The sequence below is a fragment of the Perognathus longimembris genome, chromosome 12 (assembly GCF_023159225.1).
Source record: "Perognathus longimembris pacificus isolate PPM17 chromosome 12, ASM2315922v1, whole genome shotgun sequence".
Classification (NCBI taxonomy): domain Eukaryota; kingdom Metazoa; phylum Chordata; class Mammalia; order Rodentia; family Heteromyidae; genus Perognathus; species Perognathus longimembris.
Genome location: NC_063172.1, coordinates 68245739 through 68269729, shown reverse-complemented (window position 1 = coordinate 68269729; position 23991 = coordinate 68245739). Strand labels below are relative to the sequence as shown.

Here is a 23991-nt window from a genome sequence, read left to right as displayed (position 1 = left end):
GGATGGGAAAGGTCAACGTGGAAGGGCATAACAGTTTCCCCACGATCTTGTAGTTAGCAAGTGGTAAGGACAGGATACAGGCGAGCTTGTGTGTGAGAAAGCCCAGCTCATGCAGCATCCCCTCCATTCTGGGAGAGGATGTTGGGTTTTAGGAAACTCTGACATAGGTCCAGCGGAGAGATTTTCCAGAATGGTAAATGGAGGTGGGGTGATACACTGGGTGTCCAGGGCCTTGAAGCAGCCAAGTACTGAAGAATCTAGACAGATATTATCCTAGCTATGTTGCCTGCAGACACAACCCCTGCTTTTAACATATCCACTCTCTCACTTTATTCAGCAGCAGTTTTGAATTATCTAGCCTGTGCCAGACACTAGGTTGGTAATAATGTTCTGAATGATTGGAATTGCTAGCAGTTTGCCCTGAGCAATCACCCCAAATAAGGCCCTTTTCTTATTATGGTAACCCTTTTACTTGACCTATATTTGGCTTGTTGACATTACCACATTGGATGATTACTGAATGTTTCTAGGAATCTTTTCTTTTTCCAGCTGAACTATGACCTTCGTCAGACTGATAACAGTATTTTTAACAGAAAGACATTTAAAATGAGTTGTTTCTTTGTAGTTGATTTATGTTCTTCCTGGGCTGAATTCATCATTAATGCTAGACTGCTGCCCACAAGCTGGAGATTAATAATAGGAACAGGTTGCCACAGAGGCCCGAGGTGGGGCGTTTATTAACTTGGAATCCTTCAAGGCAGAGGTAGAAGTGGCCACACTTTTAGACAGGATCATGGACCTCTGCTTGCTCAGGAAATTTCCTCATGTGGAATTGTGTAGGTCTGCAGCTCCAGGCCTTAACACATGCTCCTAATAGAACTTAGGTTCTAGTCTCTGTAATTAATCTTCATGAGATCTCTGAGTTTACATAGCTCTGGTTCTACACTCAGTGTCGGAGTATACACAGCTCAGATTCTAAGAACTTTTCTGAGACATTGATTTCCCTTTTTTGGACTTTTACAGTATTCATAATCTATACCATGCTCTAGCACACAATTTTATCTTTGAACTTTGTGGAGAATGTTTCTTGTATTTTGGGCTTGTTAGTACCTATGTGCTAAGTTTTTGAAAGCAAGAACAACTCTTTTAAAAAAATAATTATTTATTGTCAAAGTGATGTACAGAGGGGTTACAGTTTCATACGTAAGGCAGTGCATGCATTTCTTGTACAATTTGTTACCTCCTCCCTCATTTCCCACCCTCCCCCCTAAGAACAACTCTTTTGGTAACCCTCATACATAGTTAAATATTGTGAGGACCAACTAGGAAGAGCCAAATATTCAAAAATGTTTAAATACCACCAGTAATGTAATTTCTTTGTCCTTCTCTCTTCCCTTTTCTCCTTCCCTCCTTTCCCTTTCCCTTCCTTTATCTTCTTTTTCTACCCTTCCCCACTAGTTTTACACTGGCAGGGATTCGACTCAGGGTCTTGTGCATGCTAAGCAAGTACTCTACCCCTGAGCTATATGCCTATCATCCCATCAATTTAGGTTAAAATAAATTTGGCCTGGGATGGGGTATAACTTAGTATCAGAGTACTGGGTTTGCATGTACAAGACCCTGGTTCAATTGCTATCACCAAAACAAACAAACAAAATATACGTGACATTAAATCTGAATGCTTCTAAGAAAATGTGTCTATATTGGTTCACATAGAATGCTATCAAGTATTCATTATTTTTCTAAGCTTCCTATAAAATCCACATTATGTAATGGCCAGCTGATGTTAGCAGAACTAACAGGTAGCTATAGAAAAATACTTGAGTGAAATTCTAATCAGGCTGCTGATTATATTATCTGTGATGGTAACAGTATAATTGCTGAGTGGATTTTCTAACCATACCACAGAAAGGGAAAAATACCTTTATTTTCTCAGTCTGCCCATTTTTTTCTCTTCTTTTTTATTGCTTTACAGTTGATGAAGGTAAAAGTATTTCTTTGAAGAATTATATTACCACAATCTTCTACTTTGCTAATTTGTTCTCAGTCAGAAAATGAAAGCTGTAAATGCTCTTCGTATTTCCCAATTTTTTAGGTGGAGCGGATTCCTCCTTTGTGCCATTGCAATGTTTCTTGTGATATTCCCAATGTTTACTTTTCCAAAAAAGCTTCCACCTCGACACAAGAAAAAGAAGAAAAAAAAATTTTCTGTTGACATTGTTAGTGAGGATGATGTTATGAAGGAGAAATCAAACGCCAGTGAACAAGTGGACAAAAAAGTGTCTTCTATGGGATTTGGAAAGAATGTCAGAGGTAAAGTATAAATCTTGAATCCGTACGTGCATGGTGTTTTTGATTGGTGTTCCTCCAAGTGTGAGGAAGGAGGCTGCGATGGTAGCTGTGTGGTAGAGCACAACCGAGTTCCATTCCCCAGCACTCCTAAAGAGGAGAATGTGTGGTTCTAAGCCCATGCTAGCCATAACAGTCTGTTAGCGGACTAGATAAACATTGAGACTAGGAGTGAAACTTGACAAGACCGTTTCTATTGAATCTAATATTAATGAAAGTTTGTTGAATCCAATAGTAATGGAAATAGGCTTATAGTTTGCATGTCTTCAAAACATGACCCTAGCTACTCAGGAGGCTGAGATCTGAGCATCATGGTTCAGTCAGCCTGAGCAGGAAAGCCCAGTGAAACTCTTACCTCCATTGAACCACTAGAAAACCGGAAGTGGTGGAGTGGCTCAAGTGGTAGAGTGCTAGCCTTGAGCAAAATAGCTCAGGGACAGCGCCCAGGCCCCAGTTTTAAGCCCCATGACTGACAAAAAGTAAAGAATAACAAATATTCTAAAAATTCACTTTATATTTTGCAGAAGTACCATTTGATGATAGGTTGGTAATAGAAAAAGCAAAGGTCCTTTTCCTTTCCCTACATAGTTTGTGAAGCACCGATTTAGAGCATAAAGGTAAAGATATTTAGGTGTATCATTTCTGGTCCTCCGTGATGGGGGGGAGGGTGTGTGTGTGTGTGTGTGTGTGTGTGTGTGTGTGTGTGTGTGTGTGTGTATGTGTGTCCGTCCTGGTACTGGAACTCAGGGTCTGGGCACTGTACCTCAGCTTTTGTGCTAAAGGTTGACACTACCACTTGAGACACAGCTTGATCCACTTCCAGCTCCTTAGTGGTTGACGGTTGATTGGAAAGCTTCACCGATGTTCCTGCCTGGCTGCCTGAAACGGGGGTCCTCACATCTCAGCTTCCTGAGTAGCTAGGATTAGAGGGGTGAGCCACTGACTCCCACTTCAGAATCAATTTTGCATAAATTATAGAGCATAACAAACTTAATTGCTTATATTAGTCAAGATACATAAGCTTTATCCAGGCACATTATAATCTTCCTCTCTTTTCTCCTTCCCTCACTCCCTCTTCCCCCTCTCTCTTTCTCTCTTTCTTTCTCTTTCCCTCCTTCTCTCTCTCCTTCTCTTTCTTTTTCTCTCTCTTTCTCCTTCCTTCCTTCCTCTCTCTCTCTCTTTTTTCTTTCTTTCCTTTATTTCTTCCCTGTTAACTATAAGACGCAAGAGGAAACTTTGAGGCTTAGAATTGTTACTAATTTATTCAGGCTTATCCCTATACACTGAAAAGAATCATGGTTAGATTGGTCTAGTTGAAAAAAAGACTTCATTGAGAATTAGAATTTCAACCTATTCTAAATCTTTCCAAATCATTTCAGTAAATTAATTGATCTCGAATCCTTGTCTCAGAGCCACATTCTGGGGGAAACTACATTTAAATATGCTGTTTATTAGTTTTGGGTTTTTGTTTTTTTTTGCCAGTCCTGGGGCTTGAACTCAGGGCGGGGGCACTGTCCCTGAGCTTCTTTTGCTCAAGGCTAGCACTCTGCCACTTGAGCCACAGCACCACTTCTGGCCTTTTCTGTGTATGTGGTGCTGAGGAATCGAACCCAGGGCTTCCTGCATGCTAGCCAAGCACTCTACCACTAAGCCACATTCCCAGCCCCTGAATTCTTTTTTTTTTTTTTTTTTGGCCAGTCCTGGGACTCAGAGCCTGAGCACCTTCCCTGGCTTCTTCCCTGGCTTCTTCCCGCTCAAGGCTAGCATTCTGCCATCTGAACCACAGCGCCCCTTCTGGCTGTTTTCCATATATGTGGTGCTGGGGAATCGAACCAAGAGCTTCATGTGTAGGAGGCAAGCACTAGGCCATATTCCCAGCCCCCATAAATGTAATTTTTTTTTTTTTGCCAGTCCTGGGCCTTGGACTCAGGGCTTGAGCACTGTCCCTGGCTTCTTTTTGCTCAAGGCTAGCACTCTGCCACCTGAGCCACAGTGCCACTTCTGGCCATTTTCTATATATGTGGTGCTGGGGTATCGAACCCAGGGCTTCATGTATTCGAGGCAAGCATTCTTGCCACTAGGCCATATTCCCAGCAATACATTTTTTTTTTTGGCCAGTCCTGGGCCTTGAACTCAGGGCCTGAGCACTGTCCCTGGCTTCTTTTTGCTCAAGGCTAGCACTCTGCCACTTGAGCCACAGTGCCACTTCTGGCCGTTTTCTGTATTTGTGGTGCTGGGGAATCGAACCCAGGGCCTCATGTATACGAGACAAGCACTCTTGCCACTAGGCCATATCCCCAGCCCCCTGAATTCTTAATTGGATCAAAACTGGAACTTTTTATTGTGAAAGAGAAATGTTATTTTATGAGATTACACTAAAAATCTTCCAAACAATACTAATCATATTGGGGATAATGTTTAATTAGGATATTCGAAATTAATTCCTATTTACTCTACACATTGGTTTCTTTAGAATACTTAGTGCCTAGCTTCTAGAAGGAGGTGATGGACTAATTTTTTAAGAAAGGACAGATGATATCCCTTGGTATTATTCCACCATTGATAGGGTTTATTTTATGATGCCGAGATTCCTAAGGACTTCCTGATTTCATCCTGAGTTAGATTTGAGTTTGAGATCCTACGTCCTTTTTTCCCCTAGTTTTGGGGATAGGGCTTTTTCTTATCTTATTTGATATGTAAAATACTGACACTGATATTAGCTTTTTTTTTTTTTTCAAAGAGGAGGTAGAGAGATAGCTAAGGCTGCACATGACAGTCCTTGAAAGGACACTGCTTTGGACTACCCCGACTGAGTCTTCGGTGTTTGTTTGGTTATGAGATAGGAGGTGATCTGTTGCTCAAACCGATCCTAGCCCTGCGGCCCAAGTGTTCTTCCTGCTTCAGGCTCCCAAGGAGCTGGCCCCGGGGGTATGGACCACCGCACCTGGCTAGAAGATGTTAGCTGAGATTGCTGCGTGAAGTTTCACTGTACTTTCCGCTGCTTGATAATGCATTTAGTGACAGACACTTGGAAAATCTGACTCAGTGTTTCCACATTCTTCTTATAAATTATGCAGGGACAAGGCTGTTTTAAAACACCACAAAGGGGAAAGTCACATTCTCAGTGTATTTGTATTACCTTTCCATAAAGAGATTAACATCGATTCCATAAAAATCTTACCAGTAAAAATAAACGCTTAAAATATTTAAGTAGATTGATTTTCTTATGGTCTGAGGTCTGGTGTTTTAAAGCTTTTTGAGTGTGTGTGTGTGTGTGTGCGCGCGCGCGTGCTGATCCTAGGTCTTGAACTTAGGGTCTGAGCACTGTCCCTGTGCTTTTGGTTCAAGGCTAGTGCTATACCACTGGAGCCACAGCTCAACTTCTGGACTTTTTAGTGGCTAATTGAAGATATGAGTCTCATGGACTTCCCTGCACAGGCTGACTTCAAACCACGATCCTCAGATCTCAGCCTCCTGAGTTGCTAGTATTACGGGCATGAACCATTAGTGCATGGATTTATTATTACGATTACTGTTTCTGAAACAGGAGGTCTGGCTGTGTAGCCCAGGCTGGCCTTCCACCTCTACTTTTCGAGGGAGGGAATTAAAAGTATGCCTTGCTATAACTGATTTTACCTTACAAATTTAATCAGACATCTTTCTATACAGCAAACTTTTGGTGGATATTAATTATTAAAATGTCTATCCACTTTTAATCTTTTAAACTTAATTGCTTATCATTATTAATCTATCAGAAAGCATGTGATTATTTTTCTCTGCTAGACTTGTATTTTGAGCACAGCATATTGACAATCTTCACTAAATAGCCTAACTACTTTGAGGTGATCAATTGAGTTTAAAGAAATCTCTGAAAGTTTTTTTTTTTTTTCATTAAAAGATAATGTTAGGGGCTGGGAATATGGTCTAGTGGCAAGAGTGCTTGCCTCGTATACATGAAGCCCTGGGTTCAATTCCCCAGCACCATGTATCTACAGAATGGCCAGAAGTGGCGCTGTGGCTCAAGTGGCAAAGTGCTAGCCTTGAGCAAAAAGAAGTCGGGACAGTGCTCAGGCCCTGAGTCCAAGGCCCAGGAATGGCAAAAAAACAAACAAAAAAAGATAATGTTAGCACCACTGAATATGGTAGGAATTCATTCCTGCAAAAGGTTCCATATTCTAGGCTGAGGCCTGGAAATGAACGAGCCATGGCTTACCCTCAGAACTTAGAGGGTAGGTACACTGAGGGACAGCTTGGACTACGTATGTAGTGCGACTCCATCACAAAACAAAACGTAAGACAAATTAGCAACAGCAAGAAATTAGAATAAAAGAGAAAAAAGAAAAACCCTCCAACTTCCCCCCCCAACACTGTTTTTTTTAACCTCTCCTCTCCTTTATTTATTTTTCTCTCCAGCATCCATCACTAACCTGCAATGTACAGTTGTCCTTTGGTATCTGTAGGGGATTGGCTCCATGCCTTCATGCAAGTCCTTTATATAAAATGGCATAGTAGCTGGGGTATAGCTTAGCCATAAAGCACCTGCTTAGTAATCAAAAGGCTCCCAGTTCAAACCCCCGAACTGAACAACAAACAAAATGCCCCATACTATAAAGTCACAGAATTTGCACATACCAATGTCCATTCTCCAGAATGAATTCAGGCTTTGTGCTTGCCAGGCAAGGTGCTCTATGACTTGAGCCACACCATAGCCCCTTTAGCTTTTATTTTACTTTAATTTTTTTTATTAAGTGGTTACACAAAGAGTTTTACAATTCTGTAAGCCAGGCTATGTGTACAAAGCATCTTGAACAAGGGCACCCGTGTCATCATTCCTAGTTGGTTTGGGGGCTAACTTTGTCCGAAATGTCCTTGAACCGAGGTCCAATTACCTTCACTTCCTAGTAGCTGAGATTTCCAGCTTAAACCAGCACGACCAGTCTTTTCATCCCATTGTTTTGGATCTGTGCGTGGTTGAGTCTGCCAATGCAGAACTTGTGGATAATGGAGGGCTGACTATTGTACTGATTGATTTACGCTTGACCCAGTGAGAAAGGGTGTGCCAGACGTCAGATCTGATAGGTGCATCCTGGGGAGGGAGGCGCCAAAGATGGTAGCAGGGACAGGAGCTAGTAGAGAGAGGAGAAACGGAACGAGTAAATTTTGAGTTACAGTCCCCTGAGAATCTTCAGAATAGGGGTCATGCTAGGACCAATGTTTCCCTTAGAAAGTAGGACCACCCAAAATTATGAGCCTGGGTTGCATTATGTTAACTCCCTTGTATAATTAATGCCTTTGCTGCATTGCACTAGACGACCATGTTTGCACCCTGTATTGAAGCTCCTATAGGTGCCCAAAGGTCACTGCTGAGTGGGTGGGCCTGCCTCCCTCCCTCCCTCCCTCCCTTCCTCCCTCCCTCTCTTCTTTCTTGCCTTCTTGCTTTTCTCCTTCCCTCCTTCCCTCCTTCTCCCTCCTTCCCTCCTTCCCTCCTTCTCCCTCCTTCCCTCCTTCCCTCCTTCCCTCCCTCCCTCCCTCCTCCCTCCCTCCTCCCTCCCTCCTCCCTCCCTCCCTTCCTCCTTCCCTCCCTCCCTTCCCTCCCTCCCTCCCTCTCTCCCTTCTTTCTTCTTTCTTTTTGCCCATCCTGTGGCTGAACGCTGGGCCTGGACACTGTCCTTGGGCTCTTCGTGCTGAAGGCCAGAACTGCACTTGAGCCACAGTTCTACTTTTGGTATTCTGGTGGTTAATCGGAGATAACTGTCTCACAGACTTTCCTGCCCTGGCTGGCTTTGAACTGCCACCCTCAGATCTCAGCCTCCTGAGTAGCTGGGATTACAAGCATGTGCTACACGGGTACCCGGCCTGAGTGGGTTTTCTATAAGTTCCCATTTCTTTAGAAGTTGGTACTCAACTTCAGGGTGTATCAGCATCACTAAGCCACATCCTAACACCCATATTGCGGGGCCTAGTTTAAAGCATTGGATTTAGGGGATCTGAACTGGCACCTGAGAATTAGCAGGTTTTTGTGATATTGAGGTTGGCACTCAGGAAGTTGAGCTCTGCACCACCACTCAACCATTTTTACCTTATTCTTTGAATTTGTTTTTGAAGTTAGGCCTGGGCCCCCTTGAGCCGTGAGCCTCCTATTTACACGTCGCAGCCCAGCCATTGGTGGAGAGGGTGTCTCACCAATGTCTTTGCCTGGGCTGAGGCTGAACTGCAGTCCTGACCTTCTGCGTAGACGGGATTATAGGCAACACTCACTCACTTCATGGAGCTGAGAGTTTGCATTTTAAACAAACTTCCAGATGATGCTGGTTTCAGTGGCCATACTCTTTTGTTTATTTGTTTGTTTTGTTTTTTGCCAGTCCTAGCGCTTGGACTGAGGGCCTGAGCACTGTCCCTGGCTTCTTTTTGCTCAAGGCTAGCACTCTGCCACTTGAGCCACAGTGCCATGTCTGGCTTTTTCCACATACGTGGTGCTGAGGAATCGAACCCAGGGCTTCACGTACACGGGGCAAGCACTCTACCACTAGGCCATATTCCCAGCCAACAGGAACTACACTCTTAAGAATCATTGCTCTACACTATAATTAAGAGAAAGTTTGTTTTCCATGAAGAGATTAGAACATTTCTATGGTGCAGATACGGAATTTGAGAGAACTTCTTGCTTTGGGAGCCAAGAAACTAAGATTTGAAGGTCAGGAAAACTATTGTGGCCATCAATTTCCGTTGCTGATTCTCATGTTCTGCTCTGTTTGTGTTTTCTCCGTTTCTGTTTTCTTGGTATCATTTTCTGTTTTACCTTTCTTTCTTTGCATGTTCGTTTTCTTGTGGTAAGCCAAACCTTTATATTTGGATGTATAGCTTGTAAGTCAAAAGGTAAATGGCAGCAATCTAGGCAAAAGGTTCCTAGAGAAGGAAGTTCTTTCTTTGTACTCAGTGCAAAGTAGCAGTAGGACTACTTATCGAAGTAACAGTCAATTAGAAGGATGTATTAAAATTCTTCCCAGTGCCGGATTTAAACTTTCTTGAGTGTCCTGGGGCAAGGCAAGCACCACTGATGATGGATGCATTTTGGGGGGCTGATGCTGCTGTTTCTGCCCTTTGTGTAGGGGTGCAGGGAGAGCTTCTGGTAAGGCAATTGGAGGTCTTGGAGTACTTTCACGGACTTGGGGTTGAGGAATCGCTGCATCATTAGTTTTAGAGGAAGTAGGCAGGAGGTAGGGACGGTCTGGGCCCTCCATTGGTCCTATTGGATTTGACCAACAAAGATCGTTTTGCTTTTTTCGGAAGAGTCAGGCCAAAGATTGCTTGGTGCTCCTGGGTAACAAGCGTGGAAAAGTTCTTTCTGTCCCGTGCTCAAGAACATACCCAGGATGGCACAAGACTTCCTAGCCATACCAGAAGTTATTCAGGTTTTAACAGCACCACAAACAAGTCTCCACCAGCATTTTGATGTAACAGAGGGCTTCAAGGTCCACAAGTGAAAAGAACTAGAAGATTCGCAATAAAGGGATAATTAAATACTTACAGTGCTTAGAAGAGTTGAGGAATTTCATGGAGAGATGTTAAAGAAGGGCATATAATGGTACTCAGGTGCTTTGAATTGATAGAGAGAACTGAGTGATGGCAGCTAAGAATCAAAGAGGGAAGAGGGTAAGAGGAGAGAGAAAGAGAGAGGCAGTGGGGGGTGGGAATATCAGGATCCCAACAGCCTGCTCAAGGTACAGCCCCCAAATCTACCTTGTTTCACTAGGTCTTACTTCTTTTTGTGTGTTTATGTGTGTTGGTCCTGGGGCCTGACCTCAGAGTCTAGGCACTGTCCCTGAGCTCTACCACTTGAGCCACAGCTTTACTTCTGAAGCCTTTTTTATTTTGGTAGCTAATTGGAGATATGAATCTACTGGACTTGCCCAGCTGGGCGGCCTTTGAACCTTGATCCTCAGATCTCAGCCTCCTGAGTAGTTAGGACTGTATCGGCATGAGCCGCCTGTGCCTGGCAGGTCCTACACCTTAAAGCTTCTACCACTTTCCAATAGCACTTCAGCCTGGTGATCAAGCAATACACAGGTCCTCAGGAAACCCCCAGTTCCATGCTGCAGCACTAAATTATCATTAAGATGACCAGTTCAGCTATTGAGATAGGTGACTGGGCACCTATATCTCTGAAGAAAATTTCACAAACTTTGTTCTCTTTCTGAAATATCTTTATTGAGCATCTATCCCAGGATGAAGAACATTGGATGTGTGTGTGTGTGTGTGTAAAAGTTACAGTTCTTGCTTTCAAAGGAAGATAGGGAGGAAAAGGGACAACAGAAAAACAGTATAATATGTCATGTTTTAGAATGAAGGCACTCAGATTCCAAAGTGGGGTGGTCCAGTACGGCAGGTTCTCTCTCTCCACAATGCACACATGCATTTCCCAATGGAGCAAGTTTGCTCAACGGCCAAAATAATAATATTATTATTATGCTCCCTTCCATTATGCTGCTATCTGGAGTGCTTTGGAGATGAGTCAGTGTGTCTGCCTTCGCTGGTGCTACTCATACCACTCATCTCAGATCTTCTGAAACTTTGACTAACGAGTTGCAAGGTCATTGAGAGGACTGCATAGCCCTGTTATGATTGGATGTAACCTGGCCCAGGTGCACAGGGTGCTGGGACTTCCTCCCAAATAGAAGAGCAAGTCTTTCCCAATGCTACGGATACTTCTCGACCAGTGATCGCTCAGTCTTTTCCATTTGCTACTCTCTCGAGTGATGGTGCTTTGTATGGAATTTTGTTCCTACTTTACTACCGTTTAAGACATTTCCTGCTTCTAGTGTCAGCTTGCTGAATTTGTTAAGATTTCTTAGCAATAAAAGATCAAAAGTGATAATCGCTATTAGTATTTCATCATTATCTTTCATTGTGCTTTTTATGACATCTTTGATTTTTATAATGATGCAGTTATAGATGACACCAAGAATGAAATCTAAAATACATCCTCATATTCATTGTGTATATATGAAAATGGATCTAAAAAAAGTGAAGGGATGGGTGGGGTTGGGAGAAAAAAAATAGGCATTTGGTAGCAAATCCAAGCAACTTCCTTGCTCACTGTCTTTGAGCATTTGAAACAATTCTGAGTTTATGTAAAAGCTGTAGAATAGCACACAGAGCCCCCATTACTCTGAGCCCTGTAATCCTTCCTCAGTCTTGAACGTTTCTTGGAACTAGCAAACAGGATGTTCTTCTCCTCTGTACTTTAGGGGGTATTTCCTAAGCACTAGGACACCTTCCTACATGGGCTCCTGCCAACCGTCATTAAAAACAGGAACCTTGCCAAGTGCGGGTGGCTCATGCCTATAATCCTAGCCACTTAGGAGGCTGAGATATTAGGATTGTGGTTCAAAGCCAGCCTGGATAGGAAAGCCCATGAAACTTCTTTCTAATTATGTAAATGTAAGCTTAACATTAAACTTGTGCTACTCACTAAAAACTACAGGCCCCATTCAGACTTTGTCAGTAATCCCAATAACGCTCTTTATGTCTAGATCCAGTCCATGTTTACCTGTATTTAGTTTTCATATCTTTTAGTCCCCTTCAGTCTGGATCAGTTTCTCATCTTTCCCTGCCTTTTTTTGACCTTGCTCTTTTGAAAAAGAATGAGCCATGAGTGTCATAGAATGTTGCTCACTTCTGGTTTGAAATGTTCTCTGTGCAGTATTTTTAGGCCAACCCCCCAAATAATGCTTCACACAGGCAAATGGTATTCATTTGCCCAATAATCAGGTTAACTTTGGTCACTGGAAGCATTTTCCAGGTTTCTTCATGCAGGGAGTATTTTGGAACTGCATCAGTTCAGTCAGTTCCCATTAATTTGTGACAGTGATACTCTGTGAAGTTACCACCAGCACACAATAAACAAATAACAGAAGCATTTTCCAAGGGGAGATAGGGAATCGGGATCCTGTCACACCGTGATCACTGATAGATGTGCACGTAGCCTTATTTTATAGATGTGCTTCTATTTGAAGCCAGCTATTTAATAGGCAGTATTGGTTTATTAATTTTGAGCTTTGGGCCAACGGCGCTGTAACACACGACTGAAGGAAGGCGTCTGGATGCATGTAGTTTCTCCACAGCTTCTTCCAACGACTTGTGCTTAGAAAGTCTGGCTATCACTACCGAGCTGTTCTCAGGGGGCATTTTGTTCTATTTTGTTTTGAGACAGGGTCTTATATATCCCAGGCTAGCCTGCGACTAGAGATCCTCTTGTCTTTAGCTCTGGAATGCTGAGATTATAGGTATGTGCTACCATGAAGAAGGAAAATGAGAAAAATGTGACAGCCTATTGTGAAAGGGACCCTCAGTTACCACATGAGAGATGAAACCTGAAGGAAGAACATTTTGCTCCACTTTAGCTGGGGACAGATGAGTGAGACAATACAGGTTTTGGTGTTGTTTTTTTTTTCAATTTTTTTCAAATTGTTATTTTAAAGGTGATGTACAAAGGAGTTAAGGTTCCATACGTCAGGTAAGAAGTACATTTCTTTTTTGGACAATGTCACCCCTTCCTACCTCAAATTTTATAGTGCAGCTTTGAAACTAATTTAAAATTACAATTTTAGCAGGTAGGTAAATTAATTTGTAAACATGAATTCCATAAATAATGAAGATCAAGTGTATTTTGGTCCTATTAGATTTGTATACATTCATATTACATCTCTCTCATCCATCCATCTAAAATTATTATTACTTTTTGCCAGTCTTGTGGCTTGAACTCGGCCTGAGCACTGTGTCTGGCTTCATTTTGCTAACCCTCTACCACTTGAGCCACAGCGCCACTTCTGGCTTTCTTTATATATGTGGTGCTGAGGAATCGAGCCCAGGGCTTCATGTATGCAAGGTAAGCACTCTACCGGTAGGCCATGTTCCCAGCCCTCTCAAGTGATTTTTCTATTTACCTGCCTACTTGGTTCATGCCAATCTCCAGCTCCAAGTTGGAAGTGCTGGACTTTGCGCTCAGGGCCTCACATTTGCTCGGCTCTACCGTTAGAGCCACGTGCCTATTCCTCCAGCTAGACTCTTAATATCCAACCTTCCATCCTTCCATATTTCTGACTCCAGTCTTTGACAGTTAGAAAGCTGACTTCATTACTTCTCAGTGTGTTACTAGCTTAGTCCACAAGCCAGAGGCTCAGCCCCGTACCTCTGCCTCATCTCCTGCAGGGCACGCAGGCAGGAAGCTCGATTCCAGTGCAGGGATGCTCAGCACGGAAGAAAGAAAGAAGGCCAGTTAGAGTTTTTGAGGTTCTGAACTTTGCAAATTCTTCTTAAGTAACATCAGACTTTTGTTTTTTTTAACGGAAGAGAAGAGAGAACCATCATGTATATTTTCTTGCTTTTGCAAATGGAGGGCTACTTATTGCTTCAAATGAGTCTAAAGGAAAAATCAGTTTGATAGGACTAGTATGACTTAACTGTTCACACACACACACACACACACACACACACACACACACACGCAGTCATCACAAATTTAATGTTTTACTTTAGATTTCTCCCAGATGTTTTAAACTCAACTCAGTGGCTTTTACTATATACCAAGTGAACTGAACTTGAATGTTTAAATGTTGACAAACATTCCTAACACAGTAACTTTAATTTTTTTTTGTATATGACCTTTTAGTTTACTGTTTACAAGAGAAGAAGGTTTACTGTTTACAAGAAAAGGAAAAACATGGAGGATTTTAGGAAAGTGCTTTAAAATAAAATATTCATCTTAATTTTTCTCTTAAAATGGTAAACTTAAAAATTTGAATTAAGATATAGAACATTCAATTTAAGGGGCTGGGAATATGGCCTAGTGGTAGAGTGCTTGCCTCACATACATGAAGCTCTGGGTTCGATTCCTCAGCACCACGTATATAGTAAAAGCCAGAAGTGGTACTCAAGTGGTAGAGTGATAGTCTTGAGCAAAAAGAAGCTCAAGGACAGTGCTCAGGCCCTGAGTCCAAGCCCCAGGACGGGCAAAAAAAAAACAAAAACCCCAAAACATTCAATTTAATAAAAGTTTAAAATGATAATGGCAAATAATCTTTACTTTCTGAGCATCAGATTCTGGTGAAGAGAAGGCTATAAATTACAGTAAAAATTTTTGGTTAATGGTAATGGAATGACTTTGTTACACTGGAGTCTAAGGATTTAATTTTTTTCTGAGATGACTACTGAAAAAACTGGAAAGCCTTGTTTTTCCCATGGAGTTATGTGAGGATTACATGAATGTCCCTTATAAACTTGCAAAAAGTATCAAAGAATTCTCTTTTTCCCCACTTTTTCTCAATATGTGTCATGTTCACACAACTTGAGCCCTTAAGCTGGTATTATATGTGTTGAGAAGTATTAACTTGAGCACACATAATGTAGTTTGGCTTGATTTTTACTTACACATGACTACATACAAATTATGTGTACTTATAAACAATGCTGCAAAAACATAGTTGCACCTCTATCTGCGGTAAGCTCTGCGGAGTAAGCGTCCAGACTTAAGGAACAGACTTTTTATTCTTTCCTGAGGAATAGGTCAGCATGCACCAGAGAACAACTTGGAGGGCCGCCTCTAAGCCCCCATTGGGAGATCATGGTTCTTTGTTCCAGAGTACCTGGGAGGGTCTAGCCCTACAGCCTCATCCCTTTCAGCTTCTTCCGCTAGTACTGTTTTCTAAGTGAGGACGGAAGTGGAGGTCTCCATCACCTGCCTGTTCTGCTGCTGTGGGTACCTGCCATATGGGGAGAAGAACAAGTCGACTCAGAAATGCACCGCTCAGGACAGTGGAGGTTGGGTAGGGCAGAAGCCATAACTCAGAGTTGTGTGCAGAAATGTTACCCACTTCGTAGACCTTGAGGGTCTTAACCGAAAATGTATTCTAATCGCGGTCTAAACAGAAAATGTGTTCTACTGTGAAAAATGCAAAGAACTTATTTCATACAAGTTTTTTGAAGTAGGAGTCTTAAGAGGGGTAATATAACAGTATTTGTGTATAGGTATGTTCTTAGACACATTATTTCTTCCTTATCTTGGTTGAAGTTTTTTTTTTTAAGCCAATAAAACCAAATTCTCTTGAGGGAAATGGTTTCTAATTGTCATTAGATCTTTCTGTTGTTATTCTCTTGTGGCAAAGATTGCCAAATGGCTGTTGTTGTTTTTTTTCCAGTTCATTTCAAAGACAATTCGGTTTTATTTTGTTTCCCATCCATTGTTTATAACATTCATTTGTCATTTTTGTCATTTTGTAGACCTACCAAGAGCAGCTGTCAGGATCTTAAGCAACATGACATTCCTTTTTGTGAGTTTGTCATACACAGCTGAGAGTGCCATTGTAACTGCTTTCATTACCTTCATTCCCAAGTTCATCGAGTCACAGTTTGGTATCCCAGCTTCCAATGCCAGCATCTACACTGGTAAGGTACTGCCGTTAGGGCTGCTTGAAAACACGATCATTTTGACCATTAAACTGCAATGGAACAAGTGAAGTGAAAGCTCAGTCTAACATCCGTGTGGTTTGTTACTTACTGGTGCCTCTAGATTTTAAAAGGAGGAACTTCTGAAATATGTTTTCTTTAATTCCGAAACACTACCAATAGTGTTTTAGAAAGAAGTTTTTCATATTTATGTTTTTATGGTTTTCAATTTTTTAAAAGTAAAACAGATAATTACAATCTAGTTTAAATTTTATCATTGTATGTGTTGGCATAGATCGTAATGCGTTACAGTAAAAAGTTGTTAATGTGAAATATAGGTCAGTTCTAATGTACCAGGATTTTCCCCTTCATAAAGGTGAATGGATTTTGATCGACTTACTAGAGATGCTTGTGATTAAAAAAGAAAACTTATGGATTTTCCATTAGATGTTTAACAGCTATCCAAACTGATTTTAGGGGTGTTTGGTATGTTTACTTATAGTACTGCAGTCTTCCATCGTGAATGAGATAACTAGAAACATGGGAAAATAAATTCTCAGATATTGGAAGAATTTTTAGTATATTATGTAATGCAGTATTCTGGATATTTTCCTACTGGTATATGAGATGGTCAATGACTATATCTTCTTAAAAGGCAAAATTTACTAATAAAATACACTTAACCAGCATAGAACAATGATAACTTTTCAGATGGCCTGGGCTATCACTTTTTCTAGTTCCACATTCAAACCTAGCACACTTGAATGATCTCAAAATGAACAGCATGTGTGGTATTGGTGAAGAAAGAGAGATTGATTTGAATTATCTGGATAATCACTTGATTCTCTGCTTCCCTATTGCACATAAAAGGATATCAGTTCAGGTTATGGGACCATGACTATAAATAATTTTTATAAAGAATATGCTGGTATGAACCATTAGAATTGTGACTTCAAGTAGAATTTTCTTTAGTAATAGTAAAATTTCCAGACCCTTTTCTAACTGGATTGTCAGAATTCTGGAACATCCCATTTCTTTCTTTCTTCTTCTTTTTTTTTTTTTTTGGCCAGTCCTGGGCCTTGGACTCAGGGCCTGAGCACCATCCCTGGCTTCTTCCCGCTCAAGGCCAGCACTCTGCCACCTGAGTCACAGTGCCCCTTCTGGCCGTTTTCCATGTATGTGGTGCTGGGGAATCGAACGGAGAGCTTCATGTGTAGGAGGCAAGCACTCTTGCCACTAGGCCATATTCCCAGCCCGGAACATCCCATTTCTAGTTCAACTCTTCCCTTAAGCAATGATTCTTGGACAGTCCAAACAAGCGTTGACTTTAACTAGATTGAAAGTCACAGAGATATTATGCATAGATTCAAGCGTTTCCCAAGCTAGGTATCGATATTCAAAGGAGCTACTAGAATAAAGTTCTTAGTCAAATGTAATCGGACCTGCTGAGTTAAACCAAGTGTGACAGAGCCCTGAGTGTGCTCTTCATTGCCCTGGTGTGCTCTTAGAATGTGCTGCGAAAATTTCAGTGGGAAATCCACAGTACTCTCTGCTAGATTTGTTTACCGTGGATCCCAGAACTTTTCACAAGCCCCTTTCCTCAGAACCCTCATGGGGATGCCACCCATGACCTTATTCTAGCCACACGAGGGTAGAGCTGTCCCATTTGTCTGTGTTCCTCCAGACATACCAATCGGACTTCAGGGCTTAGTGGCGGTGGCGCAGTGCTGAGCCATGAAGGAACTGAACTGTTTTGAGTGCTTGTTTGCCCGACCATTTCCTTAATTACTGGTAAAGGTAGAGGCTAGATAGATAAATCCTTGTGGAAAAAAAACTAGAGTTCAATTCAACTTGAGCTAGACACGGTGGTGTATGCCTGTAATCTCAGGACTGAAGAGGCTGAGGAACTCGCGCTTGAGGCCAGCCTGGATACATAATGAGATCCTGTGTCTAAATGAATAAGTGACTATATGAACGAGAGGAGAGGAGAGAGAGAGAGAGAGAGACAGAGAGAGAGAGAGAGAGAGAGAGAGAGAGAGAGAGAGAGAGAGAGAGGAGAGAGAAGAGAGTGAGTTTTAGTTGAACCTGGGTGCTGAGGTTGTTGGCCGCAGAGTTCCCCATTGGTGTGGCCAAAGCACAGATTTCTGACTGTGGTCCACTTGGCTCCTGATACTCAGGATTGGACAAGGCTACTTCGTGGCTTCTGTTCTTCCCATGACACACTTCATGATGACGGAGCAATATCACAGAGTGCTAATTCCATTCTGGTTTTATCATCAGCAGTTTTTCTTTTCCTAAATCACTGCCAGTACAAATTATGCAATGTAGGTTCATCTGCTGTGTTATTTCCCAAGGCTTCTTCATCTCAGCTCACAAACAATAGTAATCAACAAATATCGATTCAGGTGGATTAAGAGTAGCGAGTGCCCTGTATCAATAGAGGAAGATTAAACTTTTAAAAACTCCCTTCAATATTAAAAAAATTGTCAATTGATCTTTCTTATTCTCTGAGCAAAGATTTCTATTTTATCTTATTTTTCTTGCCAATTTTATTAGCATTTTAGTAGCTTATACAGGAGATTTCATTGTTAAATTTTCACATGTTAACCATATATTCCAATCAATTTTACCTCCTCTAGCACATTCCTTTCCTCCTTGCCCAAAACAATTTCAACATGTTTCCTTGTTCTATTAGATTTTTACTTTTAAATATTAATCATTAATTTGTTTTTGTGCTGGTGAAGGGGCTTAAACTCAGGGCCTGGGCACTGTCCTTAAACTTTTTTGCTCAAGACTAGTACTTTAGCACTTGAACCACACAGCTCCACTTCCAGCTTTCTTGGGAAGTTAATTGGAGATAAGAGTCTCATGGACTTTCCTGCCCAGGCTGACTTCAAACCTTGATCCTCAGATCTCAGCATAGCTATTAATCTAGCTAGGATTATAGGTATGAGTCACCAATACCCATCCTAGATTTTTATATTTTAAGGAGTGATTTAGTTTGGATTTTTGTGGTTGTTGTTGTCTTCCCTTAAATCTCTCCTTATGCATACAGAATGAAATGGAGTATTTAAGACATTTATCTAAAAACATAGTTAGCAATAGTTTTAATTTCTTATCTGACAAAGTTTTATAGTCTGAATGGTCGTCTCAGTGTTATTTATTGACTTACTTTATAGAACTGGGGATCCAAAGGACAGGGTCTTGCGCATACTCCTGTTAGGTAAGTGTGCTACCATTGAGATCCACCCCAACCTCATCATTCATGTAACAAGATTATTTGGAATCTACCTCGGCTCTCCACAGCAATTTGCTCATTGCTTATTATGCAATAGGGAAGAAGTTCTAGACACATGCCAGAGGACTGGCCTTTGATTGCTCACGTGTGGGTATCATCCTTAAGCAGCAGCTCTGTGCATAGTGCGATGCTGTGCACGTGTCCGGGGAAATGGAAAGACCCAAACCAGGACCTAGAAATACTTCCAGATTGGAGGGGATGTCCTCCATAGGAGGCATAATAGAAGTTAGGATGAGTTGTTTAAATAAATTAATAGATTTGGGCGGCAGATTATTTTCGTTGGCCGGGTACCATTTTGAATTGCCTTTCATGGGAGAAATGGCTTTTTAGCAGATTTTTCAAGGCAAGTTGACTCTGTTCATTTGGAGTTAGCCGGAAAGGTATTTTATCACCCTGAGGGTGATCAGCTTGAGCAATGGCAAAGCAGCAGGAGAGGATAAGTGATGGCTTGATTTAAGAAGAAAGAGGGGAGGCTGGGAATGTGCATTAGTGGTAGAGTGCTTGCCCAGCATGCATGAAGTCCTGAGTTTGATTCCTCAGTACTACATAAGCAGGAAGGGCCGAAAGTAGCGCTGTGGCTCAAGTGGTAGAATGCTAGCCTGGAGCAAAAGAAGCTCAGGGACAGTGTCCAGGCCCTGAGTTCAAGCCTCAGTATTGGCCAAAAAAAAAAGAAGGAGGAGGAAGGAGGAAGGGGGGAGGGGAAGGAGAGTGAAGAGAGAAAGGGGAGCAGCTTGTGCCTATATCAGAAATGCCCTCAGAGAGGGCTCTGAAGGCAAGTGGATAGGCATAGGGTAGAGAGAATGCGTTGGGTGGGGCATCTGCTCAGGGACCTTCGGTATTACTGGTCTCACGGTAATCACCCTGGAGGACCCCTGTGTTTGATAAAGACGTCATTACCACACACACAATAGTCAACCGAGCCCATGTTCATTTCGTGTGTGTGTGTGTGTGTGTGTGTATGTGTATATCGACCCAACTGTGGACCTATGTTGCAGACACTCTAATTCTGCTAATTCACTATTAAATCTTAGAAAGTTGCTATTTTGTAATGGTAGGGAAAACTCTGAAGCAGGCACTCAACAGTGAGGCCCTAAATCATGTTGCTATCTGTGAATAGTTGTGTGACTTTGAGCAATCACTTACCTCTCCAAACTCTATACAACTCTCTTATCTCTGTAGGCGTCAATGTTATGTGAGGATCAAATGAAACAACAAATAGAGATTTGCTCTAAAGTTTACTGAACCTCTTAAAAGAATCCAAAATATAAGTGGAAAAATAAGCTAATTATATATCATAGGAAAGAATGATGATTTATGAAGATGACAGCACTTTATATTTCCAGTCCTACAGCTGACTAGGTGTGAGAATGAACTCCTGCAGTAGAAATAATGACCATAACACAGCTGCTAACAAATGCTGTGTGTTTACAAAGTGCAAAACAATAAGCATTTATATATAGATAACATCATTTATTCCATGCAATTATGTCTATGCAGTATTATCAATTACATTTATTTTCTAGACGGGAATACAAAAGTGGTCTGAAGTGGTGTTCAAAGGCAAGTAGTAAATGCTAGAGTCAGGGTGCTGAGTCTTTTACTCCTTGGCACCTATAAAATTAATCCATATTTTCAACTGAAATATTTTAAGATGCATATGCTACTGTTACCATTTTCATTCAGTCCCCCCCAACACACAAATGTACACACTATTTCCAAAGAAATATATTCTGATGGTTTTAAGATTCTACTTCCAAGGCTGGGCGCTGGTGGCTCTTGCCTAGTCCTGGCTACTCAGGAGGCTAAGATCTGAGGATCATGGTTTAAAGCCAGTCTAAGCAGAAAAATCTGAAATGCCATCCTCAAGTGACCAGCAAACACTGGGCTAGAAGCATGGCTCAGAGGGTAGAGTGCTAGCCTTGAGTAAGATAGCCGAGAAAAGCACAAAGCTCTGAGTTCAAGCCCTACTACTGAGGAAAAAAGGATTCTACTTCCTCCCAAATCTACCCAAGCCTTTGCTGCTGGGTTAGATCGAATTTTATTTTCAGAGCACTGTGATGTTTCAGTATCACTTCTGCATAGGACCTGGCCCTTTCATGCAAAGAGTTGTAAACAGCCTTGAATTATTGATTGATTGATTGATTGATTGATTGATTTGTCAGTTGTGGGGTTTGGGCCTGGGCACTGTCCCTGAGCTCTTCAGCTCAAGGCTAGCGCTCTACCATGTTAGCTATAGTGCCACTTCCGATTTTCTGGTGGATAATTGGAGATAAGAGTCTCACTGACTTTCCTGCCCTGTCTGGCTTTGAACCTCGATCCCCAGATCTCAGCTTCCTGAGTAGCTAGGACTACAGGCATGAGCCACTGGCACCCGACGTAGCCTTGAAATTTTTTATTTTGTTTTTCCACTATAGAATAAATCAGATACTTGAGAAGACGATTAAATTGTAATGTATTTTATTTTAAAGAAGATAAGTGTCATTTTTATTATTGCCTAGGTAATTAAATATTTACTTTCTGTCTTAAGCTAGTGCTCTGTAGGTTTCTTTCTTTCTGTTTTTAGTTGGCCGTGGGGCTTGAACTCTAGTTCTCTGTAGTTTTGCTGGTGAGATTTAAGGTAGTGCCAAGAGCTCTGTCTGAACCTTGGTGTTCATTACATTACATGCTGGAGAGCAAGGACCCGTAAATACATTTTGATTCTTTTTGTCCTTTCTAAGATGCCTATGGCTTTTCTACACTAGTTCTTTCACTGTATAAGGGGAGTTGCTTTCTTTTTTTAATTTTGTTGTCAAGGTGATGCACAGTGTGTTTACAGTTATATACGTGAGGTAGTGAGTACATTTCTTGTCATACTTGTTACCCCCTCCCTTGTTTTTCTCCTCCCTTCCCTTCCCCCCAGCCCTCCTCCCTAAGGGGAGTTTCTAAAGACTGTGGTTTTGTGTGTGTGTGTGTGTGTGTGTGTGTGTGTGTACTTTTACAAATGTATGCGTGGATTTTCTTTCTTCATTTGTTTTCTCTGTGTGTGCATGTCCTGGGGCTTGAACTCAGGTCCTAGGCACTGTCCTTGAGTTGTTTTTGTTGTTTCTCAAGCTTAGAGCTCTACCACTTGAGCCAGAGCTCTGCTTCCAGTGTTTTGGTAGTTACTCGAGGTTCAAGTCTCACAGGCTTTCCTGCCTGGGCTGGCTTTGAACTGCAGTCCTCAGAACTTAAGCCTCTTGAGCAAGTAAGGCTACATATGTGAGGCCCTGCTATGCGTTTTCTTTTTAATGTTGACACTAAGATTCTATTGTGAACAGAAAACGTTGGATGTGCAGGAACTCTGAACTTGCCGGTCATTTCCAAGGTCAGGAAACGACCTTTGACTCAGCCTTGTGCTGGTATCACACTCAAGCCTGCCTGTTCTGACCCACAGAGGGACAGGACAGTCCTTTGCTAACCAACGTTCTGTAGTAGAAGCTTCTGGAGTCTTGGGAGGTGCATTCAAGCCATATCCAAACCACCTGGCAGAGAAGCGAGAGACTGAGCGGCCATAATTACATTTAATCAGCTAATACTCCGTCCTCATTTCACTCTCCTCCCCATTTATCCTCAGATTGTTATCAAAATCAAAAGAGTGAATCCTTGTGAAAGCACTTTGAAAACTCTATGCCGCTTTTGAGAATCCATGTCAATTGGCATCTTCCTTTCCACAAAAGCCTGTGCCATCCAGGAAGACACAGGTGACCTTTATTAGTTTTCCACTCTGCGCCGATACAGTGGCCAGGAGGTCACTCTCTGCATCCTTTGCAGTCTACAGAAGCACTACGAGAGAGGCCCTGCTCTCTGCAGCCTTGAGCTGATGGAAATGAAGTATGTAGGATGGTTTTGGTAAGCGGTAACTTGACAACTCATGTAGGTTCGTATTACATAGATGGACCTAGTCCTTAGAGAAACTGCGTATGTTTTAGGATATTTACTGTGCTAAGTTTTTCTCTTCCAACTTTTTATGTGTTTGATAAGCTCAGGAGTCAAGACCTGTCTTGGAAGCAGTGGCTATTGTTGAAATTTTTGCTTAGCTCTTTCATCTCATTCATGCCAAGGGCTAGAAAAACCGCCTAAGAACACAGAGGGACTCCAACTTTAAGGACCTTTATAACGTGTAGTGACCCTAACAGTCTTCTCATGACCCTGTACGAGCACATAAATATCTGTGACCATCACAGGTTCTGAGAATGAAATTACAGAGTATATAATGGTAGGCTTGGCCTGGTATCTAAGAAGTAACTATTCATAATAATTGTTACACTCACTTTTTTTTGAGATATTCTTAGGGGCGGGTACCTAAAGCAGAGCTAGGATGTATGGAAAATATTCTCTGCAAACATTGTCTGAGTGGGTTGATTGTGTCTGTGTGCTGTGTGTGTTGGTCCTGGGGCTTGAACTTAGGGCCTGAATGCTGTCCATGAGCTTTTGTGCTCGAGGGTAGCACCTTATTACTTGGGCCACAGCTCAACTTCCAGCTTTTTGGTGGCTAATTAGAGTCTTATGGCCAAACTAACCTTGAACCACAGTCCTCAGATCTCATCTTGCTGAGTAACTGGGATTACAAATCTAAGCCATTGACCTCTGACATTGAGGGGCTTGATTTTAAGAACAAGAAGATGAGAGAGCGAGAAAAAGAGAGAGAGCGAGGCAGGCGCACACTAGATCACAGGATCAGCGAAAACTTGATAGACTATATCTTCTGAGTCCTGGGAGGCTCAAAGATGTGACATAAACCACAAGAGTACAATTGCTTTAAAAGTGTAGCATATTGTACATAAACCTGATTTCAACTGGAACCACTACAGAGCCAGAATTAAATATCTATTTCTGGATTCTTTGCTCTCTATTTTTCCACCCCCAATACAGTAGCTTTTCAC

The 23991-nt window shown here is 41.8% G+C and overlaps 1 protein-coding gene across 1 annotated transcript in view; it reads left to right on the top strand.

Moving 5' to 3' along the window:
• The window catches only part of Slco5a1 (solute carrier organic anion transporter family member 5A1), a 122722-nt gene that overhangs the window by 57381 nt on the left and 41350 nt on the right, over positions 1–23991 (top strand). The window contains exons 4-5 of the mRNA XM_048358677.1: positions 2096–2313; positions 15628–15792. Of these exons, the coding sequence (XP_048214634.1) occupies positions 2096–2313; positions 15628–15792 (383 nt within the window). The remainder of the gene's footprint in view (positions 1–2095; positions 2314–15627; positions 15793–23991) is intronic.